Source organism: Tyto alba, unplaced genomic scaffold (assembly GCF_018691265.1).
Source record: "Tyto alba isolate M040663 unplaced genomic scaffold, T.alba_DEE_v4.0 Super-Scaffold_42, whole genome shotgun sequence".
NCBI lineage: Eukaryota > Metazoa > Chordata > Aves > Strigiformes > Tytonidae > Tyto > Tyto alba.
In genome coordinates, this window is record NW_024881318.1 from 28,100,091 (window position 1) to 28,124,757 (window position 24,667).

At 36.7% G+C, this 24,667-nt stretch overlaps 1 protein-coding gene across 3 annotated transcripts in view; it reads left to right on the forward strand.

The window, feature by feature from the left end:
* The window catches only part of PIK3R1 (phosphoinositide-3-kinase regulatory subunit 1), a 60,015-nt gene extending 35,707 nt beyond the window's left edge, over positions 1-24,308 (forward strand). The window contains exons 5-16 of one of the 3 annotated variants that reach the window (XM_033009072.2): positions 2,068-2,199; positions 3,098-3,299; positions 3,494-3,573; positions 13,817-13,919; positions 14,604-14,702; positions 14,826-15,006; positions 15,477-15,602; positions 16,617-16,759; positions 17,035-17,211; positions 17,320-17,388; positions 19,123-19,293; positions 19,738-24,308. In XM_033009072.2, the coding sequence (XP_032864963.2) occupies positions 2,068-2,199; positions 3,098-3,299; positions 3,494-3,573; positions 13,817-13,919; positions 14,604-14,702; positions 14,826-15,006; positions 15,477-15,602; positions 16,617-16,759; positions 17,035-17,211; positions 17,320-17,388; positions 19,123-19,293; positions 19,738-19,927 (1,673 nt within the window). In that variant the 3' untranslated portion in view covers positions 19,928-24,308. Of the gene's footprint in view, positions 1-2,067; positions 2,200-3,097; positions 3,300-3,493; positions 3,574-9,954; positions 10,216-12,214; positions 12,404-13,816; positions 13,920-14,603; positions 14,703-14,825; positions 15,007-15,476; positions 15,603-16,616; positions 16,760-17,034; positions 17,212-17,319; positions 17,389-19,122; positions 19,294-19,737 lie in introns of those variants that run through there. The other 2 variants (XM_042804478.1, XM_009969484.3) reach the window with 2 other exon arrangements.
* The last annotated feature ends 359 nt before the right edge of the window (positions 24,309-24,667 follow it).

Here is a 24,667-nt window from a genome sequence, read left to right on the forward strand (position 1 = left end):
AAACTCAAACTATGAATTAGCTCTCTTCATTTTTAGTAATTGCAAATATTAATAGAATGAACAAGAGGTGATACTATGAGTTGTCTGTTCCCTTGAATCAAAAGAGCATCCTGTCCTCTGTTGAATGTGGTGGGAACAAAGAAGTGTATGAGAGCAGGCAGTGAGAGGAGATACGCGTGTGGAGCTAGCAGGCTAAGACATATTTTTAGTATTGTAATTGTATTTTTTCAATCCAGATAAATTCAGCTTTTCCGTGGCATCAATATGAATGTATCTCAGTTTATCTGAATCCCTATTTAAGTCTCCAGACTGAGATGTACTTTTATGAAAGGTTCATCTATCTTGTGAGATCAAGAACTTGTAGGTTATGTGTATTCTTATTTCAAATGTGATTAGGTTTGAAAAAAGAAAACAGGACTTTACCCTTTAGTAACAGAGTTCTCTTTAAGATAGGATCAGAATTTTCCAGGACGGAGCTGGTGCAGTGGATGTCCAGGTACTTGGATACAGACAGATCTCATCTCCTCCGCCTACTCTCTTTGAGTTAGCATACTGCTAATTCAGAGATCAAAGTTGGCATTGATCTCAAAGTTGTGAACTGATTAGTGTGTTGTTCTGCTTATGGTTAAAATCTCTCAATATTAACTGGATAACTGCCTGTCAGTTTCAACGCAGTGCTATGGAGCTCCAAAATCAAAGCTGCGTTGCATCGGGCCAGCTTGACAGATGGAAGAGTTCAGGTCTGTTTATGACATTGCACCCAAAGAGTTGCAGAGTACCACAGGTTTATTCTTACTCATGCATTCCTTATAATAACTTGGAATACACTTCAGAGAATGGGTCAACACTGAAATAACAGGATTTAACTTAGCTTATGAAATAAAACGCATCCTGTGAGCAACAAAACTCATGAAAACTACTTCTTATGAATTTGTGGTTGGATTCTCTGACGCATAATTGCTCTTGCAGAATTCATACCCACACTGCAAGTTTTTTATCATCTGATCCATTCATGATGTCTTTTTTTTTCATGCAAATTCTTTGATGTCTGATAAGAATTGAGCTCATACTGCAAGCTCTACTTTGGGGAAAACAGACAGGAGGTGGAAGAGCACTAAGTTTCTCACTACACACTCTTGGCTGACTTTTTTCACAGTATGTGTAGACACACCACATATCTGATCCCCCTGCCTCCCACTTGAATTTGGTCTAAACTGGCCAGATAAGTTCAGCAGTTATTTTCCAGGGGACTTGGCTAGGCTAGAAAATTGGTCAGCATTAATACCTCTAAATTCTTGTATTAAGTACAGATCTTTCTGTAAACATTTAGGACTTTACTGCATCAGAGTTTCATGTTTTAAAATGAACCCTAATCTTGCTTGCACTGATTAAGTATTTCTGTATTTTCCTATTTTTATTTTTGCTGCTTGTATTCATTGCTCCAATGCTAACAAGTAGACCTTTATGTGACACTCCTACACCTTAGTCCAAGTCATAAATATCCTGGAAGGGTATCAGGTTTTACAAGATAAATCCTAACAGTTGCATAAAACACCAGGCACCCAGTTCTGCATGTGTACCTTTGTTTCAACTTACATAAATCCTTACAGACTTGGGAGTCCCAAGTTGTTAATCAGACTTCTAGAAGTAACTACCAGTAGAGAAGCTGCATTTGCCCGAACCTTTGATCAGTACTTTTTACACAAAATATTTACAGGTAAAACAAGCCTGTTAAAAATATTCTGATGTTTCATAACATTGCCAACATGCAACAAGTCACTACCATTATTCTGAGTTCAACCCTGCACTGTGTGTGACAAAAGGCCACACACAGCTGTGGAAGCCATTTGGTTCATCAGACGCCAAAAGCCTGGGCATGGTGTTGAGCACTGGATGTTCTTCAACTGAAATATGTTTCTTGATGTCTCACATTCTTTCTTAGGAGTTATTTCCCATAAACCAGATATAAGTCAGCAGTTTTGGCTTGGTATAAAGCCCTAATATCATAAGTCTGTATGTTTTTTACAGTTTCTAATGTCTAAAAAGTGTGTTGCTCTTTCCCTTTAGATGCCTCTTCATTGGATTTAGAGACATTTGATGTGCACACTTTATCAGATGCTCTCAAGAGATATCTCCTAGACCTGCCAAATCCCATCATTCCAGCAGCTGTTTACAGTGACATGGTTTCTGTAGCTCAAGGTATGATTATCACATTATTTCAAGTGTCAGACAAAAAAGCCTTTATTAGGATTCTGAATATTTGGTGGTCCAGCTGTCAACCACAGAACAGGGAAGATTCTTCACAACCTGGCAGCATCTCAGAAAACATAGATACCTCCTCCACTTTTGATGAAAGCTGTTTCTATTCAGATCTAGACATGCATTATTTAGTTGCTTATTTAGGTAAACATAGTGGAAATTATAAGGGATAGCACAGTTCTCTTCATTTTACGAAGCAGAATGACTATAGACGAACTGGGGGGAAAAAATCAAGGACTTACCTGTATGCAGAAAGCTAATTTTTAACTTTTTATCAGTGCTGACAAAGTAAATGTATTAGAGGTCATGGTGTTCTGCAGTACACTGGGAGATGCAGATTATGAAGTGAGAAATACATACATGTAAGATTCATCATCTACAGTGGTCATATCAAACAAGTATAGCTTATAGACTTTCAGCACGTGGGCCAAGTATTCTGTTATATATCTCAAGACAGGATATTGTTACTTGGTAACCTTCAAAGTTAGAACAGCACCTGTGAGACTTATCTAGTGCATCTCAGAATTACCCAATCATGTGTGACGCTAAACACAAGACAGACTTCTACCAGTACACTCTGAACACATTGTGGTTTTTACCAAAATGCATATCGGTTTCCGTTTGACTTGTAAATACTTGTTCTTTACTCTTCCCAGAGCATTTCACTCTTTTTCAAAAGAAGAAAGAAGTCTTACAGAACTAGCAAAGGACAGACTTTTTACATTTATTTTTATTTTTTCATAAAATTGATGCTTCCAAGGGAGTCATGTATAGTTTCATTTTGCTTGTGGAATGTTCCTGTGCTGATATCAAGAGCCTTTTATCTGTTTGCTTGCAGAAGTGCAGAGCTCAGAAGAATATGCGCAGTTGCTGAAGAAACTCATCAGATCTCCAAATATACCTCCCCAGTATTGGGTCACACTTCAGTATTTGCTCAAACATTTCCTCAGAGTTTGTCAAGCCTCCAGCAAAAATCTTTTGAATGCAAGGTCTCTGGCTGAAATTTTCAGCCCTCTGCTTTTCAAATTCCAGATAGCAAGGTATGTGGAACATCTTTATTTTGTACTGTAAATATGGGTTAGTTATATACAAAAGTAAGTTTAATGAATTAATTTTCTGATCTTACTTCGAATGTGGAGGGCATTGTTGTAATTTTTTCCAGAGTTTTTTGAATAATTCTGTTGTAACCTTCTATATTTTTCCTAGTTCTTACTACCTAATCCATCTCTTGCAGCTCTGATAATACTGAACACCACATAAAAATCCTAGAGGTTTTAATCACAAGTGAATGGAATGAGAGACAGCCTCTACCAGGTAAAAAACTATTTTTAATTTAAGAAGTTACATGCCATTGTTTTCATAAATATGAAAATTCAACTTACAGACAGTAAATCCTTGTTGTTTCTCTTTTTTAATCAAACAATTCAAAAGTGCATGATTACAGAGCTAAGTAGAAGTTGTTCACATGTTCTGTAGTGGTGTGCAATATTTGTTTTGTAAGAAATTGTCTTTTTCATTAAAATCATTTTAGTACCCATAGTTTGTACAGCCTTAGGACTTCAGTTTCTTTTTCAGTAATCAGTGAATAGGAACTTGTAAATTTTTAAGCCCTGTAAACGAGCAGAAGGCATATCATACATTGTTGGTGGTAGTGGGATAAATTATGGAGGTTTTATTTAACTTTCACTTTACTCCCAGGTAAATTTTCTTAGGATGACAATATCCCATAGAGATCAGAAGAAGAAAGTAAGATTTCCACTTTTATTTACATATACATATTTTTTAATCCAGAGACTCAAAAGATGTATTTATCAATATCAATAAATAACACATAAAATATTAAAACCCTGTTCAGGAAAGTCAGATTACACTTGTATTGATTCTGTGAGTTAGCATCTAATTCAGTCAAAAAACAGTAAAACCCATTTCAAATTTATGCAAAAATCCCCAGTTTTAAATCAGATATTTGGTAGGAGCAAAGCAGAGTTGCAAAGAAAATTATTAATGCAGGGGGACTTCAGATGTTAGCTTAAAGTCACTCCTTTTACAGCTTATTAACAGAGAATATCTGAAAGCATAGGGTGATGGTGAACAGAACATTGGCTATACTGTGGCTTTCCTGCAAGTTCATGGCAGCAGGATTTGTAGCGCTGCTTATGATTTGAAAAGCTAGAACACAGCAGCAGAAAAATGCCTTATTTCTCGTATTTCAGGTAGGTGCATTGTATAATCCCCTTCATCAGCTAATGATGTTTAATTTAAAATGGCTAAGATTTTTGTTCCTACTGCTTTTATTGGAAGGCTTTTCCAACCTTGTCAGCTCTAATAATTGGGAACTTTTCCCTAACGTTTAGCGTACGTCTATTTTCAGCTAGTTTATACATATTTGGTTTTGTTCAGTTTCGCCGAGATAGTTAAGCAGGCATTTCCAGAACCACTTTGTATTTTTCTTCCTAATGTTCCTCAACAACCAGAAAAGTCCAAACTTTTAATGACTATTTGTCCTATTTTACTACAAATCAGCAAAAAACTGCTAATTGATAAAGAAATATTTTCTTTGCCACCTGTTATAAGCCTTAAAAAGCGAAATACATTATTGAATCTTTAATACTCTAAAGAATTTGCTAATAACATTTTTGTAGATCGTATGTTCTCAAATGGTTTAGAGTATGTAAATTTATATGGCTAGAGACACTGATTGGGAGGTTACAAAGGCAGGGTCAACGGTGAGAGCTTCTTAAGTTACAGAGTGAGAGTTTAAGTTGCACTTAAGAGATCACTTGGTTGCTTCATGTGAGGAAAGTATAAAAGTGAAAGGTGCTGGTGTTAGAACTACTAATGAGGACAAGAAGTCTAGTCATCTTGAGAGTATCATTAGAGTGCTTGAAGAAATGTGGCTGTATCTGTCAGACTTACAGGATTTGACACTACATTAGTAATTATAACGTAACATCTGCTTGTTTTTAACACTCCTTCTGCATTAATTAGTATTTCACAATGCAGTAGTTTATTTTGAGGGTCCTCCTGGGATTTTTCATCAGATATGTTACAAAAATAGACCTTCTTCCCTGTGCATTTCAAAGTCCATCCTGAACAGCTGAATGGTTTTTAGTAAAACATTTGCATATCTATTAATATGCTGAAAAAACCTTCAGATACATATTTTCAGGCTTTGTAATTTATGATTAGCTAGCCTCTGCTCCTAGGCCTGCAAAGCACTTGAATAATTTTCAAAAGTTGGGTCTTAACAGAATATTATTTAAGCTTAAAGGATTAGGACACGAGTCTATTTTCTGTGCCAAAATCACTCAGTGATTGGTCATCTGAAGTGCTCTGTCTTATAGTTCTCATAGAATACTTTTAAAATGTATTTCTCAGAATTATCATCTTCAAGATTATTGCTTGTAGTGGCTTAAGTTTCCATAAAAATTTTTTAGAGATATTGTAATAAAATGAAGATTCCTAGCAAGGACAACTTACTTGTCATTTAAGTGTTCTGAGAATGACAAACTATAATTGAATTTTAAAAGTGCAGACATTAGAAGGTTTTAAGCAAAAAGAACCTTACTTGTTGAAAATAATGTAATAACAACTAAGTGATAACAGGGATGCCAGTGCTGCCAGGTTTCTTCTCTTCTGTACAGTCTAGAGTGATAGCTTCCTCCTTTCTTTTTTCTTTCTGTTATTCTCAACCCTGGATGAAAACATTCTGTGTAAAATGAGCTGTGAATCAAGTATCTCAAGCAGTAAGTAGATACGTTAAATGTAGTGTTGGAGATAACATCTGAATAGGGAGGAGATCTGTGCACAACTGTGGGGTTTTTTTCCTTATTGCATTATTACCCACTAATTATCCTTCTTTGCCTCAAAGCAATAGAAAGTATGCAATTGTACCTGGTATCTTCATATATCTTAAACTGTAAATCTTTAATTGGACATCTTATAGCTAGAGTGATGCTTTGCACACCGTAATGCAAAACCAGGAGTTTTTCCTAGGCCATTACTTGATTTTTTTATCACAGAATAACTCTGGACTGATTTTTTCTTCTCTGTCACAGTGTTCAACAGCAAACTAGCCATTTTAGCTTGTGAATTAGATTAGTTCTTAGCCCTCCACAAAAGTTAAAGTACTGAAGTTAAACTACCTGTTGCACCTATATGTGTGAAGACAAATGTTGCAGGAAAAGTAAGATTGGGGAAATGGTTGTGTTTTCAATAATTGGTTAACAGATCCATTTTCTGATACCTGTCTCATTCTTTATCAGTAGAAGAACCAGAAGATGGTGTTAGTGGGCAAGCATTCCATTTTAACACCCCAACTTGATGAACAACCACACAGCCTTTAAAGAGTAATGCTGGTTTTACAGTCCGAAACAAAGTGCTTGTCTCTAAATACGCTAGTCAAAACAGTAGTATTAGAATAAAATATCTTATTTGTAACAGATTGTAGCTAACTTCTGTCTCACAACCTCACACATCATAAAGAGGTGTGAAAGTGTATGTGCTTTTAGAGGTAAATATTGAAAAATAGGTTATATTTGTAGGCATAGAAAACTGGATGTTTGTTTTCAGCTAATTTTCAAGGATTGTGAAGGCTCCTGGCTTTCCCCTGTGGAGGAGGCCTGCCCTGGATGGAGGTCCCAGAGCCATCCATGAGGCCTGGTGGGTGCTCTGGGCAGCATGGCTGGTTTGGAACTGGTAGCTGGGAAGGCAGTTCTACAGAAGAAGGTGGGGTGATGGGAGAGTTGGGAGGTGATTTTCAGGGGAAATTCACGGAGATGGGTGTCCTGTTGGCATCAGAGGCTGTTAAGGAGCATGGATTGGCTTTGGGTGTGTGAGATTAAGGTGTGTATTATCACAGGAAGGCAAAGAGGAAGGGCGACGTGGTGGGAAATCAAGGGGATGCGAGGAGCTGGTGGCCCTGCGGGCAGACAGGCTGGTGAGGAGCAGAAAAAGATCTACTACAGTGGTGGGAAGGAGCTGTCGTTCTGAATGGATGAACTGAAGCCTCTAATGCCTGTGCTCTAACTCAGCTGAGCTGCTTTATCTAGACTGCCTGTCCCAGTTTATTCCTATTTCCCAGGCTTGTAAATAACATCGTAAATAATGGCTCAAGCTGTGAAATATTGCAGTTTTAAGCATGAAGAGGTAGGTTTTACTACTCACAGGGTCATAGCTGAGTGAGGTAGTGAGACTGCCTGACACCTAACTGCTCACTTGCTGGGGATGGGGTGAGAGTCCTGGCAGTATTGCCAAGATGCAGATACTTTGCTTTTAAAAGCTTCACAAAATAGTAGCCTGTGTGGTAGTGTAGCAGCCCAAGCAGGAGAGTGTAAAGGCTGATCTTGCCACTCTTGGAATCGGACACAGAGCTCCCCTGGACTGCTGCAGTGGTCAGGCTCAGCCCACAGTCCTGTCTGTAGTGTCTCGGGGACACATCAAATATGTAGGAACTCTGCCCCTTGTCAGGATTTTTCTGGACCATGTCTTGGGCTTGGCTGGACAGTTGGGAGTGTGCGGGAGGCAGTCTGTCCCAGGGAGAGCTGGTGCCCCACGGGCGGGATGCTGCACACCCACGCAGCACCCGGCAGAGGGCTCCCCTTAGAAGCTAATGAAAATCAGGCTCCATACCCGATTTAGCGGAGAGCAAAAAGCCTTGTTAATCACCATACTTAAGAATGCTGTGTTCTTGGTTTAGGCTTTGACCGTAGTCAGTGCTTTATGTTTCTCAATACCAAATTGAAAGTATTTGGTAAAACTGAAACAACCTGTATGACGTTATTAGAATTTTTTATATATTGACATATGTGTGCATAAGCTTATTGATATATGTGTATGTAAGTTTGTGTAACACACACATGCAAGCCTGTCAAACCTGATCAATTCTCTTCCTGCTTCATACGTAATTTTTTAGGAAAAAAAATGCTTTGTAAATGGAAGAACACTGAGAGTATGACTGCAAAAAATAGTAGGCTGCTGACTTTCTTCAAATACAAATCTTTAGATTCAAAACCGAAGGTTTTGAAACTTAAATTTAAATGAAAGTTAAGATAGGCTAATTGTGTGAAAATGCAGGTGTGTGCATGCCAGTATCTTTTTTTTGACAAGATACTTGATTCCCTGCTGAAGGATGATTAGGAACTCATTTTTGCACAAGGCACTGGAATACGAAAAAGAAAAAAAAAATGTACTTAGAACAAAGCCTTAACTTCTATCTCTGTGTGTGTACCTGTGCTTTTTAAAATTATAAACAATTCAGTGACACAGGTTTGGGTTGTCTTTTCTCTTTTCAAGATACACTTCTGTATTATGGCCCTATAAAACAAGAAGCATTATCAACCTTTTCTGTAATTTTAACAGTAAATAAGCCTATCAGTTCCTGTCAGAAATTGGATTAGTTCAGAAATATGGGTTACCATCTCCATTTGAAGTAGGCTGTACCTTTATGGCTGTGCTGCTTTAAATTACATATAGGACTGACAATTGTTCAAGTACACAAAGGCTACAACTAGAAAATCAAGGGATTGTTACACGTGAAGCTAATCAATCAACTAAAACATCAAAAATGTACTGCAGATATTTGGGATTTCGTTATTAGGTACAAGTGGTATTTTGTAACATAGGAAGATTTTGGCAGGTGGGGAGTTTGGGAGGTGAAAACCTTTCAATGCTGCTTGACTGCCATAAGGAGGACAAGCAGATCTCAATGAACACAGCTACTAGGAGTTACTGTTTCCAACAAGTGAGGAGAAAATACTAATCCCCTTCTCTTCTTTCTCTGAACTAAATCTTGTGCTCTGCTTCTCCTTTCACTTTGAATTTATTTCCTGGTAAAAGTAGAGCTGTCAAAGAAGTTAACCTCTGTAGGCAAGGGAGAGCAGGCTCTTCAGTTGCTGCTCTGTTCCTTTATCAAGTCTGGTCTTCCCCAAACACTAAAGCAAGGAAAATATATCTGACCTAAACTGCTGCCTCGTTGTACAGTCTGTTTTCCTGCCTCTCTGTCCAATAAATGAATAATCCTGACATACTGGAAAACACCATGGATACAGACAGGTGTTTTTTCTATTATTTTCAATTTATAGGAAATGGATAAAATGCCTCACGGCATCATGCTAAGGGTCTTCAAGCAGCACCTATATTTATGACACAGCGTGAGTGTGTAGGAGGTGGTGCTGTGCTTGCAAGCAGGCTATTTTGCTTGCACAGGGCTGCCATGAGAGATGCAGCTCTTTTCAAGGAAGATTTTGATTCTCTTTTTTTTCTGCGGTAAGTTAGTTAGCCACTTCATCTATTTGGCTGTTCATGGTGCTTTTCTTGACTTTAATACTGCACTCAGCAGCCAGTGACAGAGACTATTTTAAGGCCTGTTACAATGGTCTTCTCATTTACTTAGCTAAAATGAGAAAGTTCACCCTGCATTGACCACTTGTTAGCTGATGACAACTTTTACTTTGAATCTGTCTCCCCCTCCCCCACCTGAAATCCCTGGCTCAGCAAATATTTGAACCTGCCCAAGTTAATCATGAAACTGAGATCTTTATCTGAGAGAGACATGCAAGCTACTGAGGGTGTTGGTGGTTTGATTTTTTTTTTTTCCCTCACAGTACTAAAGTCAGGTTCACTTTTTAATGATGAACCAGAGTAAGTGGATACCTTCTGCACAGCACAGAGCTTTAAGCAGTTAAGAAGAGGGAAAAGGCTTGGATTTTGTCACTGTATGTTACAGCTCTTTTAGGGATTTTTATGGAACATCGGTTGGAAAGCAGAGCAATCTCCTTTTCAGAATTTTTTTTTTTTTGCTCATTGCTTCAGAGAAGCTTTCTAGCAAAAAGAGTTTTGAGGTGGAGGGGTTAAGCAAGATTTTTATAAGAGGAAACCAATTAATTTTTCAGGTTATTGGATTGTATTTTCAGGCTGTATTACAAGGGCAAGCATTTGCGATGCATAATTTACAAAGTAAGTGATTTTGAATGTCTGTGTGCGTTTTCTTCATCACCTCATGGAAGTATTGCACTATACCTGATTACCAGGTAGAACTTTCATGGTCTTAAGATATGTGAATGAAAGTCAGGTACCTCAGTACCTCTCCAGGTTATACAGGGAATGGGAGATTGCCTGTCTGCCTACTGCCTTTTCTTGCCTGCAAGCTAGGATAGTCTGAGCTGAGCACTGACCCTTTTATACAAGTGTAGGCAGTCCAAAATTTGGCCACAAGTGAAACCCAGGAGAAGTAATTTTTCCTGAAAACATTTATTCAATGGAATAAAAATATCTTACTGATCCCACATGAGACCTAACTGCAGCAATGTAGTCTTTGTAGGAAATCTTTATAACTTAATTTAAATAATTACCTTGGCAACTCAACTGTTCGGGTAGCAGGTGGGCTAAACTTCCAAGTTCAGTGTTCGGACTTGTGTCTGGGATGATTTTAAGTATCCTATTTCATTTTGAAAATGAAAGGAATCTTTGGAGCATATCTACCTAAACGGGGAGGGGAGAGTCTACTTCAGAATGAATTTAAGCTTGTTAATTTATAAAGCAAACTAGTATGCATTTTTTTTATAGTTGTTGGTACTCCAGACATGTTCTTGTATGTTAATGCTTGTCTAAAAGGGGTAAGCTGCTGAGGGGCACAGACAAGGGATATATATTTGTGAAATCTTTGGGAAGGATATAAATTGTATTAATTTTTTTAATGAGTATTTGTGAGATAGAGCACATTTCAGCGGCACCAGGATTTTTTATGATGTAGGCACAGATAGTTGCTACAGCTACTCTTTGTTGTGGTTATTTTTGGTATCTGGTTTTCTTCCCTTGTAGATTATAGAAAGTGTAAAGCATTCACATTGCTTTACATAGCATTCTGCTCTGGAATTAATAGTTTGTTCTGTGCATGTTTCTTCCAAGGGGTCTGAGAGAGTTACAGTCAGAGATTGGGGGGAGTTAAGAAGGAGTATTTCTAAATGATAGGAGAATACTGATGACATAAATTCAAGTGAGAAAGAAGTCACTGACATGGGACTCTTGCTTTTAAAAACAGTTAACTATCTCAGTGAGAACAGGGTAGATGAATAGTGTGAAAAGGCAGATCCTGTTGTATCCTGACAGACTGGCTTTTTATGTTCAACAAAATCACTTTTAAAGATCTTGCTCAGTTTTGACTTTCTTCCATGATTTAGGCAAGTCTGCTGAATGTACGATTACAATATATGTTTCTTGGATTTCAAAATTAGTTAATCTAGAGCTATTGGAAATGTATTGTATTAAGGAGTGGTAAGGGGGGGAAGGCATCTCTGCAATAAGAACATTTTGCATAAAAATATACAGTATATCAGACCTGTGTGTCCATTAAAATAATAGAAATCTGTACAGTTTAAAAACATAATCCATATTTCATTATGTGGAGATATATTTGTGTGTATGTGTGTGTGTATGTATGTGTAAAATGAGTGTGTAATGGATACACACACAGAGCGTTATGCTCTTTTCCTTTCTGCATCTTTAATAAGTACAGTAGGTCCAGAATCCTTTTAAAGCTTTTAGAATGGTAAACTTCAGACATCCAAGCAGGAGAATGCAGCTGAGATGTGACCGACCTACTTCCGAAGGGAGCTGCCCTGTGTGTGAGTGTGCGTGTGTTGTGTGCGTGTGTGTGTAAGAGCTACGTGCTGCAGCATATCAGCCTTTTGTCATCCTGCCAGGATTGGACTGTACCATGTTGCAAAGTCAGGAAAATGAGCTGGGAACGCGGGTAAGAAGAGCCTGCTCGCTCCTTTTGTTTGTAATACCAGGTTTATATTGCAGTTTGGCTAAATGTAGATGCTTTCTGAAACTGAAATTGTTTTAAGATTAATGTAGAACAAAATAATGAAACAGGAGTGGTCTGGTGACATTATTTTGACATGATTGGCTGAGGATTATGATGTAATAGGTTACAGTGCAGCCCCTTATAGGTTTTAAAATGAATTCCAAGACACCATTACAAAGAGAGCCTGACTCTTTTCTTGTATCTGAGCTTACTCAGTGAAACTCATACAAATGTACAATACTGTTTGGAATATGGAAGAACTCGATATAGAATATCCTAAGACAGATATAAATTGTGGCACAGACTTGATGTTTTACATAGAAATGGATCCACCAGGTAAAACTGCAGTCTTATTATAGAAGACTTAATTAATTTTGGTCTTTAGAATAGCTGCTGAAAAATTCTTAGTGGATATGTAGGATTTCTTTACTTTGTCATTGATATAAACAGTTTTTCTTTTTCCTTTTTTTCATAATTGTGTTTTTTCCTTTTTTTCATAAACCATAGGTTGTGGTTTAGTGCATGGTTATAGTAATTAGAATGTTAACCTGTAGAAATACCTGTCTGCTTACTTAATTGAATTTTACTGAACTGACCTGTTTCTGTTTTGATTTTATTGTCAGATGTAGATCTAGTTCTGCTATTATATCATAAAAATTCTGTGGGTTTTTTTTGCTATCTCTGTTCCACACTGTGACTAAAAGGAGATGCTGTAGAAACACTTTTATTTCCTGAAACAGTGATTGCAAGTCAGTGTCTCAGATTGTTTGAGGAAAAACAGATTTTAAAATCTAGCAATATTACTTGAATACCTCATATCACATAATTTTTTTTTTTGTATCATAAAAAAAAAAATATGGTGTCTTGATATTCATTGCAACTTTAAAAACGTTGTCTTTTGTAGCCAGTCATAATATACAGAACAGGGATGTCTGTAAGGAATGGTATACTTACAGGACAACTAAAAGAGCTGGGTTGATTTTTAATCCTGATCCTAATGTAGTCCCCCTTGCTACTAAGTCAGGAGTGCTGCAGTATCTTCTCTGGCATCCACTGGTATACGTATGCAGCTTTGACATTGAGAAAAGAGGGATGTGTTTTTTAATCAATCCTGGAATTTGGAACATAATTTATTCTGCAAAATACTAAGATTAACACAAGGGTTAGTTGGGTCACAGATGGGTTTCTCAAAGTGTTTTTTTGGCAAACCCTCACACAGAATGCTGAGGATCACAAAAACCCAATTCTTCTTAAAATATACAGTATTTTTGTGGGTTTGCATCTTTTATTACTCAGCTTCTATGTGAGGAAGCAGCAACATTCTTCTAAGATGATTACACAGGAGGAAAAAAAAAAAGAAATTTTACATGTTTTATTATTTATATTCACCTGAAGATAGTGGAAGAATGTAAAAACAAACTTCAGAATTTTTTTTTCTCAAATGCTTTCTTCACAGGGGGAGGAGATGAATACGGTGTTATATTTTGCCTAAAATATATTATTGCAAGAATAACATACTTATTTGAAACAGTACATCTCTTTTGTTGAATTATATTGTTCTCAGTAAAATATCTTGACTCCTCTTATATTTTTTAAAGAGTGTTATTGATGGAGAACTCTATTTTGTAACCATTCTTTTTTTTTTTTTTTTTCCCCTCATTCCTGTAATTATGTGTAATTTCAAGGAATATATGATCAGCTTTTCAGTGAGTTATAATCAACTTTTTTTTTTTCCCCTTTCATCTGCAGCACTGCCTCCTAAGCCACCCAAACCTAATACTGTAACTAACAACGGCATGAATAACAACATGTCATTACAAGATGCTGAATGGTACTGGGGAGATATCTCAAGGTAAATCAGCTCAAGACATGTGTTTCTTATGTTTGGCTTTATGTTCTTGCTGTGCTATTCTGTGAATGTGTATTGTGCTTAAGTGTAGAAAAATTACAGTTCTGAAAGCCATTTTTAGGATATTTTCCAACACAAACATATTACAGTTAGTTTTATTCCAAACATGACTAAAAAGTTACTGGCAGTCAGTTAGAATGTAGTATGTGAAATGATTGTGGTGTTACTTTGAGACAGCTATATGAAATGCTAGCATGAAAGGACAACACCAGAAAATACGTTTTTTTTTTCTTATCTTTCATCTCGAACCTCAACTGTAGGCACATTAATTAACAAGCCAGACTAACAAATGCCATATATTAGCAACACTTCTAACTGTACTATATATAGGTATATTAGAACTGCACTGACTGCTCCAATTGTGCAGGCTTGTATGAACAAGCAAAAAGACCTTTGCATGAATATAATTTTGTCCAGCAGTGAGAGTACATAGAATATGCCACTTTTATATCCCCGTTGTTCTCCAGCAATTTAAAATAAGCTAGTAAATAACTGTATGTACAAATACGGAGATCAAGACGGCTTCTAAAACCCACTTATTTTAAAACAGAAGAATTTAGACCACAGTGAGAGGATAAGTGATTGAGAAGTAGCTGAAATGATTGGATACTTTTGCTTTCATTTTAGAGAAGAAGTAAATGAGAAACTTCGAGACACTGCTGATGGTACCTTTTTGGTACGAGATGCTTCAACCAAAATGCATGGAGACTACACACTTACGTTAAGGTAAGATTAGTTATGATGTGTCTAATATCTGACAGTAAAATGCAATACTGCATTTAAAATACAGCGTTCTTTAGGAAAGAGTACTTGAAGTATGCCTAACTTCTCACCAAACTTCATTTGCAGGAAAGGAGGAAATAACAAATTAATCAAAATATTTCATCGAGATGGAAAATACGGCTTTTCTGACCCATTAACTTTCAACTCTGTGGTTGAGCTAATAAACCACTACCGGAATGAATCTCTAGCCCAGTATAATCCTAAACTGGATGTAAAATTACTGTATCCAGTATCTAAGTACCAGCAGGTAATTCGTCTATTTCCTTTGTGTTTCACTTGAATACAGAGAAGTTACTGCAGGCTGGGGAGTCATTTATCATGAAGAACTTCAGCTCTGTTAATATTTGAAAAAATAAAGTGGATATAAAAATGGATTTCTTTGTTTAGAACCAACTCTGCAATTTGCATATGAATAATTAAAACTTTAAATTCTGCAGATACATTAAGAGATAAACTTATCTTAATAAATATCCCACTCATTAATGGTGAAATGTATCATTTTCAGTGTAACACTGTACACTTACAATGCTAAATTGCTTTTTGTCATTAATGTCTCGTTTGCATATTATGCATATAGTATTTTTTGTCTCAATATTGATGAAAGAAAAGTCACATTTACTATGTAACTATCTAGGCATTTTTAAGCAGTTTTATCCTGAAAATCTGTGTAATGTAATTGTTTCTTTATGGAATATCTTCTTCTACTCATCATACTAGGATCAAGTTGTAAAAGAGGACAGCATTGAAGCAGTGGGAAAGAAATTACATGAATATAATACCCAGTTCCAAGAAAAAAGCCGAGAATATGACAGACTCTATGAAGACTACACAAGAACATCGCAGGTGAGCTAGATTTGAAACTGAAGGAAGAGCGGAAGACTTCTGTAGATTTAGAAGAATATTACTGTAAATTCATACTACCATTTTCTTTCCTTCCGCCACTACTACCATTGCCCAAAAGAGGAAACATACATGATATGCTTACTCAGTATAGTAGAATCGCTTACTCATGGTTGAACAGTCACCACCAGTAACCTAACCCACCCTGTGCCCAAGCATGACACCTGCATCCAAAGCAAGCACGGAACTATCTTGATTTACCAACACTTCTGCTTACTGACCTCATCAAGCTGAGTTATAGTTTTCAAGGCACATTTACGGGAAGCATTGTATTTTTTTACTAGTCTTAAGGGCTCTGGTTTTATCTATGCAGGGTATAGAGAGGACGTGTAGATAGTGAAGGAATTAAAAGCTGCCTTCGTCCTTCTTTCAGCTTAATCAATTATTAGCCAAGCATTGAAGTGCCAATGAATTACTGTGGTTTTATAGACCCAGAATCAAGACTGCTTCTTAAAATGTGCAGGAAATACAACTAAAAATAGTTGAAGAAAGCTTGAGAAGTGCAAGCAACTTGAACTAATGACTTAAAAGACATGGCTATCAACTAGCTATGTAGAAGCAGGAGGATGGACTAGAGGGCCTCTTGAGATGTGTCAAGGCCAGTATCTTACACTTCTATTTTAGAAAGCCAGATGTGCCTCTAAGGACACTAGTTGGTACAAAGGGCAAAGTGCATTGCCATAAGGCTCTAATCATCACAAATAAAACTTATTTATACAGAACAAAGATTGTAGCTAGCTCTTCGTCTAGCAGTTTTTCTTTCTTGGAAAGCCTCATCATGGTAGCCTTTTGCACAGGCCTGTTCTCTCTGTGTTACAAGACTTTGCAGACAAAATGCATTCTGATAAGGGATATTGAAGTCATCCTTTACAATATACTGAAGTGTTTCTGTGATACAAGCCAATACATCATCCTCTCTGTCTGATAACAATGTAATAACAATTATTTTATTTTCAGGAAATTCAAATGAAAAGAACAGCTATCGAAGCATTTAATGAAACAATAAAAATATTTGAAGAGCAATGCCAGACACAAGAAAGATACAGTAAGGAATACATTGAAAAATTTAAACGGGAAGGAAATGAAAAAGAAATACAAAGGTCAGTATTAGTATTTGCATTTAAAATTATATGGTTTTGAAGAAAGAAACAATGCCAAATGTAGACCTGACTAAAACTAAAGCAAGATTGCAAACTTAAAGTTGTTCAGTTGTAAGAAAAGAAGCCTCAAATGGGGTAGGTGTGAACATGAAAAATGTATAGCTGCATCTAGAGAAATAATCTGTTCTCTTAAATGTCTACTACACCAAATAGCAAATTGTAAAGGTGTGAATAAGGCATCATATGAGTGTAACCAACCATGTTATTCCATTCAGAATTATGCACAACTACGAAAAATTGAAGTCTCGAATAAGTGAAATTGTGGACAGCAGACGTAGATTAGAAGAGGATTTAAAGAAGCAAGCAGCTGAGTATAGAGAGATAGACAAGCGTATGAACAGCATTAAGCCAGACCTCATACAGCTGAGGAAGACAAGAGATCAGTACTTGATGTGAGTATTATTATGAATTAACAAAATAATTTTCTTTAAGTTGTTTATTTTTTTTATTGGTCCAACTTCTGTGACTAAAAGTTAATTTTATTTGCAATTATTGTCCAGGTGGCTAACTCAGAAAGGTGTTCGGCAAAAGAAGCTAAATGAGTGGCTTGGAAACGAAAATGCGGAAGAGTGAGTATTAAAAGATTTAAATATTTCTGGTATTTTAAATCATCTTACACAAAAGTGAAATAAAGCATGTTTAATTCCTGGACCACACAGAGGAAATCTCAAGCTTAGGCCTCCAGTAACAATGCACACTGTTAACACATGGCAGCCTACATAATGCAAGTATTAGAAGGGACTCTGTTTCACCCCCTACTCTCCATTATTCAGGGAAGTGCATAATCAGGTTACTACAGCAAAGCACTGCAATGTAATCTGTATCTTTTCCTTACCAGCAAAATAAAGATCATAAGGTGTATAGTATCTTATAGAGATGCCATATGGATGGATAAATTGTTCAGAAAGTCTCTTTAGCATGGGCAGGCTTTTTGCAAATTTCAAGTGTTGGTACCATGGTGCTATCTAATGTAGTGGTACTTACTTCAGTATATCACATGGCTATTGGAGATGATAAAAGCATATAGGCTAAAGAGTGATCCCCTCTCTGGTTTTAGTGTAGCATCAAAATAGTAAGTGAAACTGTTTAAATAAAATTTTTCTTTTCTCTTACTCTGTGACCCTCCTTGCCAGTGAGTCTGGTAAGTGCTCAGTTTTCTGCTGAAAAATGAAACTGAGTATGACTTTTTTTCTAAGTTATAATGCAGAAAAAATAAATACAATGATCAGCAGGAAAACCAGGAATCACTTTCATTAGGTGCTGGTTGAAAATAGAGCCACTGCTCAATGCATTTGAATATCATGCAGGACAAAGGAGTACAATGGTATAAGGGACCTAGATTGTCATCTGAAACAAAAGAACACAGCTTTTTTCTGAAAAATTGAATTCTCTGTGAGATTGGTCATTTCTGTAAACTACTTTGAGAATCTTCAGACAGATCTGTGGATGAGTGAAAAGTCATGTTTTCTTAGACCAAGGAACACCGATTAAAAACTTATTACAGAGAGAATAAATACATTAGCCAAACACAGACTGATTGCAAGCTGAGCAGGAGAGGCAGGTCCCACCAGTGCAGGCTGCTAGTGGAGTGGAGAGCTGTGGAACTGAAAAATATCAAACTGGTGTCCACACAGCTGAACCAGAGACATCTTATTTCATGGTGAGCTTTATCTCCAAGGGTTTTCTATAACTCTGAATCAGCTTTATAGTTGGTGGCTGTTTTGGTAGAGAAGACCCTATATTACATGCTCTTCCCATAATCTGGTTATAAGGAGAGAGAGCGCACTCTACTTTTCCATCCTTCCCACAAAGCCATCTCTCCTATAAATAATTAATCTGTCTATCTGTACAAATGCTCCTAGCTTTCCCAAGCAGCAGCTGTAGTTGATACATTGCACGATTTTTCACTGCTGACCAAGTGTTCTGATCTTTGGAAATGAAGCTGACTCAGAGGATATTGATTTTGTTGGGCTTGCTATTTACCAAAACAGTAGAAGTACTTAAGTGCTCGAAGCAGATTCTGAAAGATAACATGGCATCCTTTTTATATCCTCCTTCAGATTTAAATTAGTGTTTTTAAATGTAAATCCTGGTTCTTGTTTCTTTTTATTTTTATTCAGTGGTTTGAATGTGCAGTATTACATAGTTTACATCCCTAGTTTTACCAGGGAGGCCTCCTACTAACCACTGACTTTTTTTTTTTTGCTCCCCCCCCCCCCAAGTAATATGAAGTGGAGACTAGTTAATTCATGGATTTTGCTCTGCTATGTGTTTCACAAATACATTTTGTCCTAATTCAACAGCCAATACTCAATGGTGGAAGATGATGAGGACTTGCCCCATCATGATGAGAGAACGTGGAATGTGGGAAATATCAATAGAAGCCAAGCTGAAAATCTGCTGCGGGGAAAGCGAGATGGAACATTCCTTGTTCGAGAGAGCAGCAAACAAGGCTGCTACGCCTGCTCTGTTGTGTATGTACCCTAATTTGTGAATGATGTAACCAACATTTGAGGCACCTACCTTGAGCAGATAAATACTTTCATATGCATGGATCCCACTGGACCTTTACGCTTAGAAGCAGCCCAACAAGTCCTGAGGCCATCCTTATTACTGCTTCATTTCCTACACAGGTCAAACCTGTGCCACTCTCACAGATGAGCCTTACACAGAAGAAGGGAAAGCAAAGCATGGATGCACTAGTTTTGGTGCAGCTGCTAAGTCCTGCCTATCTCCTACCTCCCTTAGCTAACACAACATCTAGGAATTTGGGTTAAACTTAGGCTTTTACCATTATTCCACCACAGAAGACAGGAATTCTGTGTTGTGACTAGCATCTTGAGATTTATTGTGAATATGTTATTTTCTAGGTTAACTTTTCTGACAAACCAAAAACTGGTTTTTTTTTCCCTCTTTAGGGTGGATGGAGAAGTAAAGCACTGTGTGATAAACAAAACACCTACTGGGTATGGATTTGCAGAGCCATATAACTTGTACAACTCGCTCAAAGAACTGGTGCTACATTATCAACACACATCACTCGTGCAGCACAACGACTCTCTCAATGTCACACTAGCCTACCCAGTATATGCACAGCAGAGGCGATGAAGATCTCAATGTTCTGGGTCGGTTGGTTTTTTTTCTAAAGAAGAGATTTGACAACATTGAGGCCTCTGGAGAGAAAAGGCTCCTTTCAGCCTTACTTGAGAATTTGAGCTGCAGTATCAAAGCTATCTGTCTTCAGATGGGACTAGAGCTTTCCTTCACAACTGTAGCGAGAGAGATCACAGTATTAAGCTGTGAACATATGTTTCTAATCTGAAGTGCTTTTTTTTTAATTAAGAAAAGAAAAACACAAGAGAGAGAAATCCGAAACTGATCTCCCTGCAGGGACATAGAGGCCTTTAACCATGGTGCTTGTTTACAACCACTTCTGAAGCTTTACCAGCTAGAACATTGGATTCTCCAGACACAAGGTATAAGAGGTCTTTGTCATTCAGTTATTGGAATTTCATGGTCACAACCTGGCTTGGATTTGGTGTTGCTGCACTCAGTGAATCCAGACACACGGCATTGTGGATTTTTTGGTTTCTGGTGAATGATATGTAGCAGAATGGCACTTTCATTTCTAAGGGACACTTTAAAAGGACTTCAGTTACAGTACGTTGTTCAGAGTAATCATAATAGCAAAGTGCCAGGAAGTGTTTTGTTCAGACGTTTAAAAATCCTGTTTTAAGAATATATTTAAGACTGAAGAAGACAGGACTTTCAATGGCATACAGTATATAATAATGTACATAGTATTGGATGACTAACTATCATTGATGGAAACTATCAATACCAAACTGCGTCTCTTTTCCCTTTTCTGTTTGCTGAAAGCTGAATTATTAGACCATGCTATGCAATACTGAATTTTCTTTATGCTGTAGTCTTCTCTGAAGCATATCTACAGGTTAAGCTTTTTTTTCTCTCGTTTCCTTGTCTACTTTCTTTCTTTCTTTATTTTGCCTGAAAATATTTTTCCCAGTGATTATTTTTTGTTATTAATTTTGTTGTTTGTTTGTTTGTTTTTTTAATAAATGTACAGGAAGCCAGCAAGAGTTGGCTTCAGAATTAAAACTATGAAATACTTTACAATTTTCTTTGCATAGAATGTTGAGCTACTAGCTCAAAGTTTCAGAAGTTCATAATTTTTTTTTTTTTGACTAAATATTTTGTTGGGCAGTGCCTGATAAGCTTCAAAGCTGCTTTTATCAATACAAATTATATGAACATTACAAAATATCACTGAGTCCAACAATTTTGTTTCAGAGATATCTTTAGAATACGGTACCACACTGTTTTTGCTTCTTGAAGCATTCTGAACTTCTATCATGATTGTCTTTGTATTTGGAAGACGAAAAATTGTGTATCCTTCTGATAGTGATTTCAGAAAAAATGGGAAATTTGGCTACTGGGTTAGATAGTTTGGATCTCAGAATTAATCCATTCTTCATAGTACTTTGACCTGCTGTGGCAGAACTTTTGTCATCATGTAAAGGTATTTTCATTTCATATGAAGGAAGTTTCTCTAATCTGTTGCCTCAGTTTGGATTTTTGCATTACTATTTTAAAAAGAAATTCCCACCTTTTACTGAGAACGTTTGGGTACAACGTAGAGCTCGTTATGAATGGAAAATGTGTTGAAAATAATTAGGCTATCATATTTTAAATTTTGAATTTATTTTCATAAGTTTGTAGGCTGAAGCTGTATCAAAATGAACACTTCTATAATTTCAGGTACCAGAAACTTACAGAGAGTTATGGTTTAGTTGAGGGAAACAAATACATGAATCCCACTAAACAAACTCGTTAAGAATTCTGGAACAATTCACTGTGGGTGGTTTGCAATGGTTATTTATTGTCCTGACCACTGAGGAAATTCATACATTGCAAATAGATAAAGTAATGAAGTTCAGAGAAATCTTGGAGAAGTTTTGACTAAGTGAACGTATAAACTTGTTCTTCCCCTAAGATGGAAAGCCAAGACCCAGTCCTATTAAAGAGAGTTGTACACACAATCAGAAGAGTGAGATCCATGGAGTTCTCTCATAATAGCTCTGTTTTAGAGATAGATGTGTTTTAATTCAAAATATGTAGTGCTTATTAAACTATTGGAAATAAGACGAAGAAATTTGCCAGTCTCCAGTAGTTTTTATATTATCTTTTAATTTTTACATTATTCCTTCATTTCTGAGGCTGCAAGGCTTTTGATTTTATTTTGATTTTGTGCTCTTTTCTTTTTTGGTGGATTGTCTTTGCTTTCCTATAGATATACTTTCTTACTAGAATTTATATCAGGAAACAAGATTCAACCAACATTAATGTTTCAGGATAGTCACAACTTACAAAGTTATTCTGAATATTTTTTCTGACTAGAAGTTTAGTCTACATCCCTTCCCTTCCTCATTCCACACTCTTTTCAGGCCTGTAGGATCATGTAAATTTGGCTTACTAATAACTGGTTTCTACTATGAAAAGCACCAACAATTACTCTAGCATGCCAGTTACACTACTGGGCTTGAAGTTACAAATTAGTTCAGTATACAATGATTTAACACTTGTAGCAATCCAAGATATTCTTTGGACATATATTAATTTTTGAATGTTAAATATTTTAAGAGTAAAACTGTATTTTTTTCTCTATAAGCAAAATATATGTAATCTGAATTGATGTTTCATGTAGTATTTGTCAAGAAATTTTATCATAGTTAAGGCATTTGGATCTAATTTTCTTCATATTAAGAAAACCTCTGCTATGTCAGTGGGCCATATCCTTAGCATGCCCAGCCCAGTATGGAATATTATTTGTTCCTGTTGTGCTGTACAACTTCTTTTCATCTGTAGTTGTAGCAGAGAAAAAAAAAAAAACCTGTGTGTGTGCAAATTTGGCACTTGCTTTTCTTGCACAAGCAACAATGAAATAAGCACTATATTGTGGGGATGAATGCTTAGTGCTTCTTATGGGGATGTTATGCCTACACAGGGTCTGTGCAATTTGCGAGGATCACTTACGCCCTCAAATTGGCATGAGTGGGTTTTCTTTGGTACTTATGTATTGTGTGGCCTCTGCATTTCACTCGCTGCTTAATGCACAGAGCTAAGTCCTGCCAAAGGCCCTATTCACTGCAGAGTTTTTTGTTCTTAATGCACCATATTGTTCACTCCAGTTTTGATTTGATCTCAAACAGACTAATATATACAGAAAAAAAACATGTGGATACAACTGAAGAAACATGGTGCTTTTCTATATTTCTATTGACATGTAGTTTTTCCATCTAATATAATTCAAGGGTGGGATTTGTTTGGGTTTTTTTGTCTGTCTGTTTGGGGAAATTTTTGTTTTATTTTAAAGCCCTGAGTTATGCTGCACTGCAGCAGCACTTTCAGAAGGCCTTTGAAAGGCGTGAGACATAACACAGAGAACCAAAACCCACAAGCAAAATTAGGAGTTTCTGATTTCCTTAAGTTGAAATTCAAATGTGCAGGTTTGGGGATGTATATCTGTGCATATGTGTGCACACTTGCTGTGTTTATGTATGAATAGATCCCAGTATAGGTGCATCTTCACCAGACATGATCATTTTGCTGAATTCAGTAAGTGATATCATTAACTTTGTTTAACGACACACACACATGCACACTAGACCTTTGTGAGTGCAGCATGTTTCCAAATACAGTTAGAAAACTGAGTTTCTGTGTTGTTGGATATTTTCTTAAAAAAAAAAAAAAAAAAAAAAAAAAGCTTGTATGTATGGTTCAGTTATCTAAGAAATCTTGTCAAGCAATCTGTAAAACCAAATCTTCAAATTTTCTATTTGATGTCAACTGTTCTGTAGTGAAGAAATGGCTTTGTCTTGTAATTGGCAATGACATAATAATGCTTGGGAAAACATTCAGATGCTTCTAATGGGGAAAACTTATGCCGATTTTCACACAGTGCTTTTGCTATGCATGGTATTAAGTTGGGAAAGTGAATCCTGATACTCTTTTCTTTCAGGGTCACTTTAGAAATGGGCAGCTTAAAGCACAATGCCTCCCATGGGACAAGGTTCCAAAATGCAACGTTTTATGTAGAATCGTGTTGTATTTCCTGCAGTTGAAGATGGAATTGGACTGTGGGAGTTGGTAACATTACATTGCACTTGTCCTAATGTGATTGCATTAGCTGCCCAAGATGCTGCTAATTTTTTTTATTCTTGTTTTTAAAAATAAAGCTCTGTTCTGTTAAATGTCTTTAAAACGTTAAGATTACTTTGTTTCAAAATGGTCGGTGAGGAGGTAGAGGGTAAAGTGGGTTGTAAATTGCCTTTTACAAGGCAACAATGAAAACATGCCTCCTTGAAATTTTGTTCAAGCTATAGAGTTGATGGAGCTGTGTCTTGTTTTTAAGTTGCTTTAAAAATTGTAATAGGTCTTCAAGCAGAATAAAGGTTGTTTTGAAACTGCATTTCAGTTGTTGAGGCTTCAGTAAGGATTGCGATGTCTGTTTACCAGCATCCTTGCCTGATTCTTCCTTCTTCTGTGTGTGGTCTACTTTGAATATGAGACCCAAATGCTTACATTATTAGAGGGAACTACAGAGCAAATAATTTCAGCTGACTCACAGCCATCCTACATATTGAAATGAATGGAGTAGTTGAATAGCTCCAAAATAGTCTTGTGTCAAACAGTGCCAAAACGACAGTTCTGCTCATCTCATATTCTTGCAAAAGCAGTACAACATTAATGATCTGTGATCAGCCTTCTACACTGCAGATGAAGTGCTGGTTCTTTGGACATCGGTGTGAGTTTGGTCACTGATTTTCA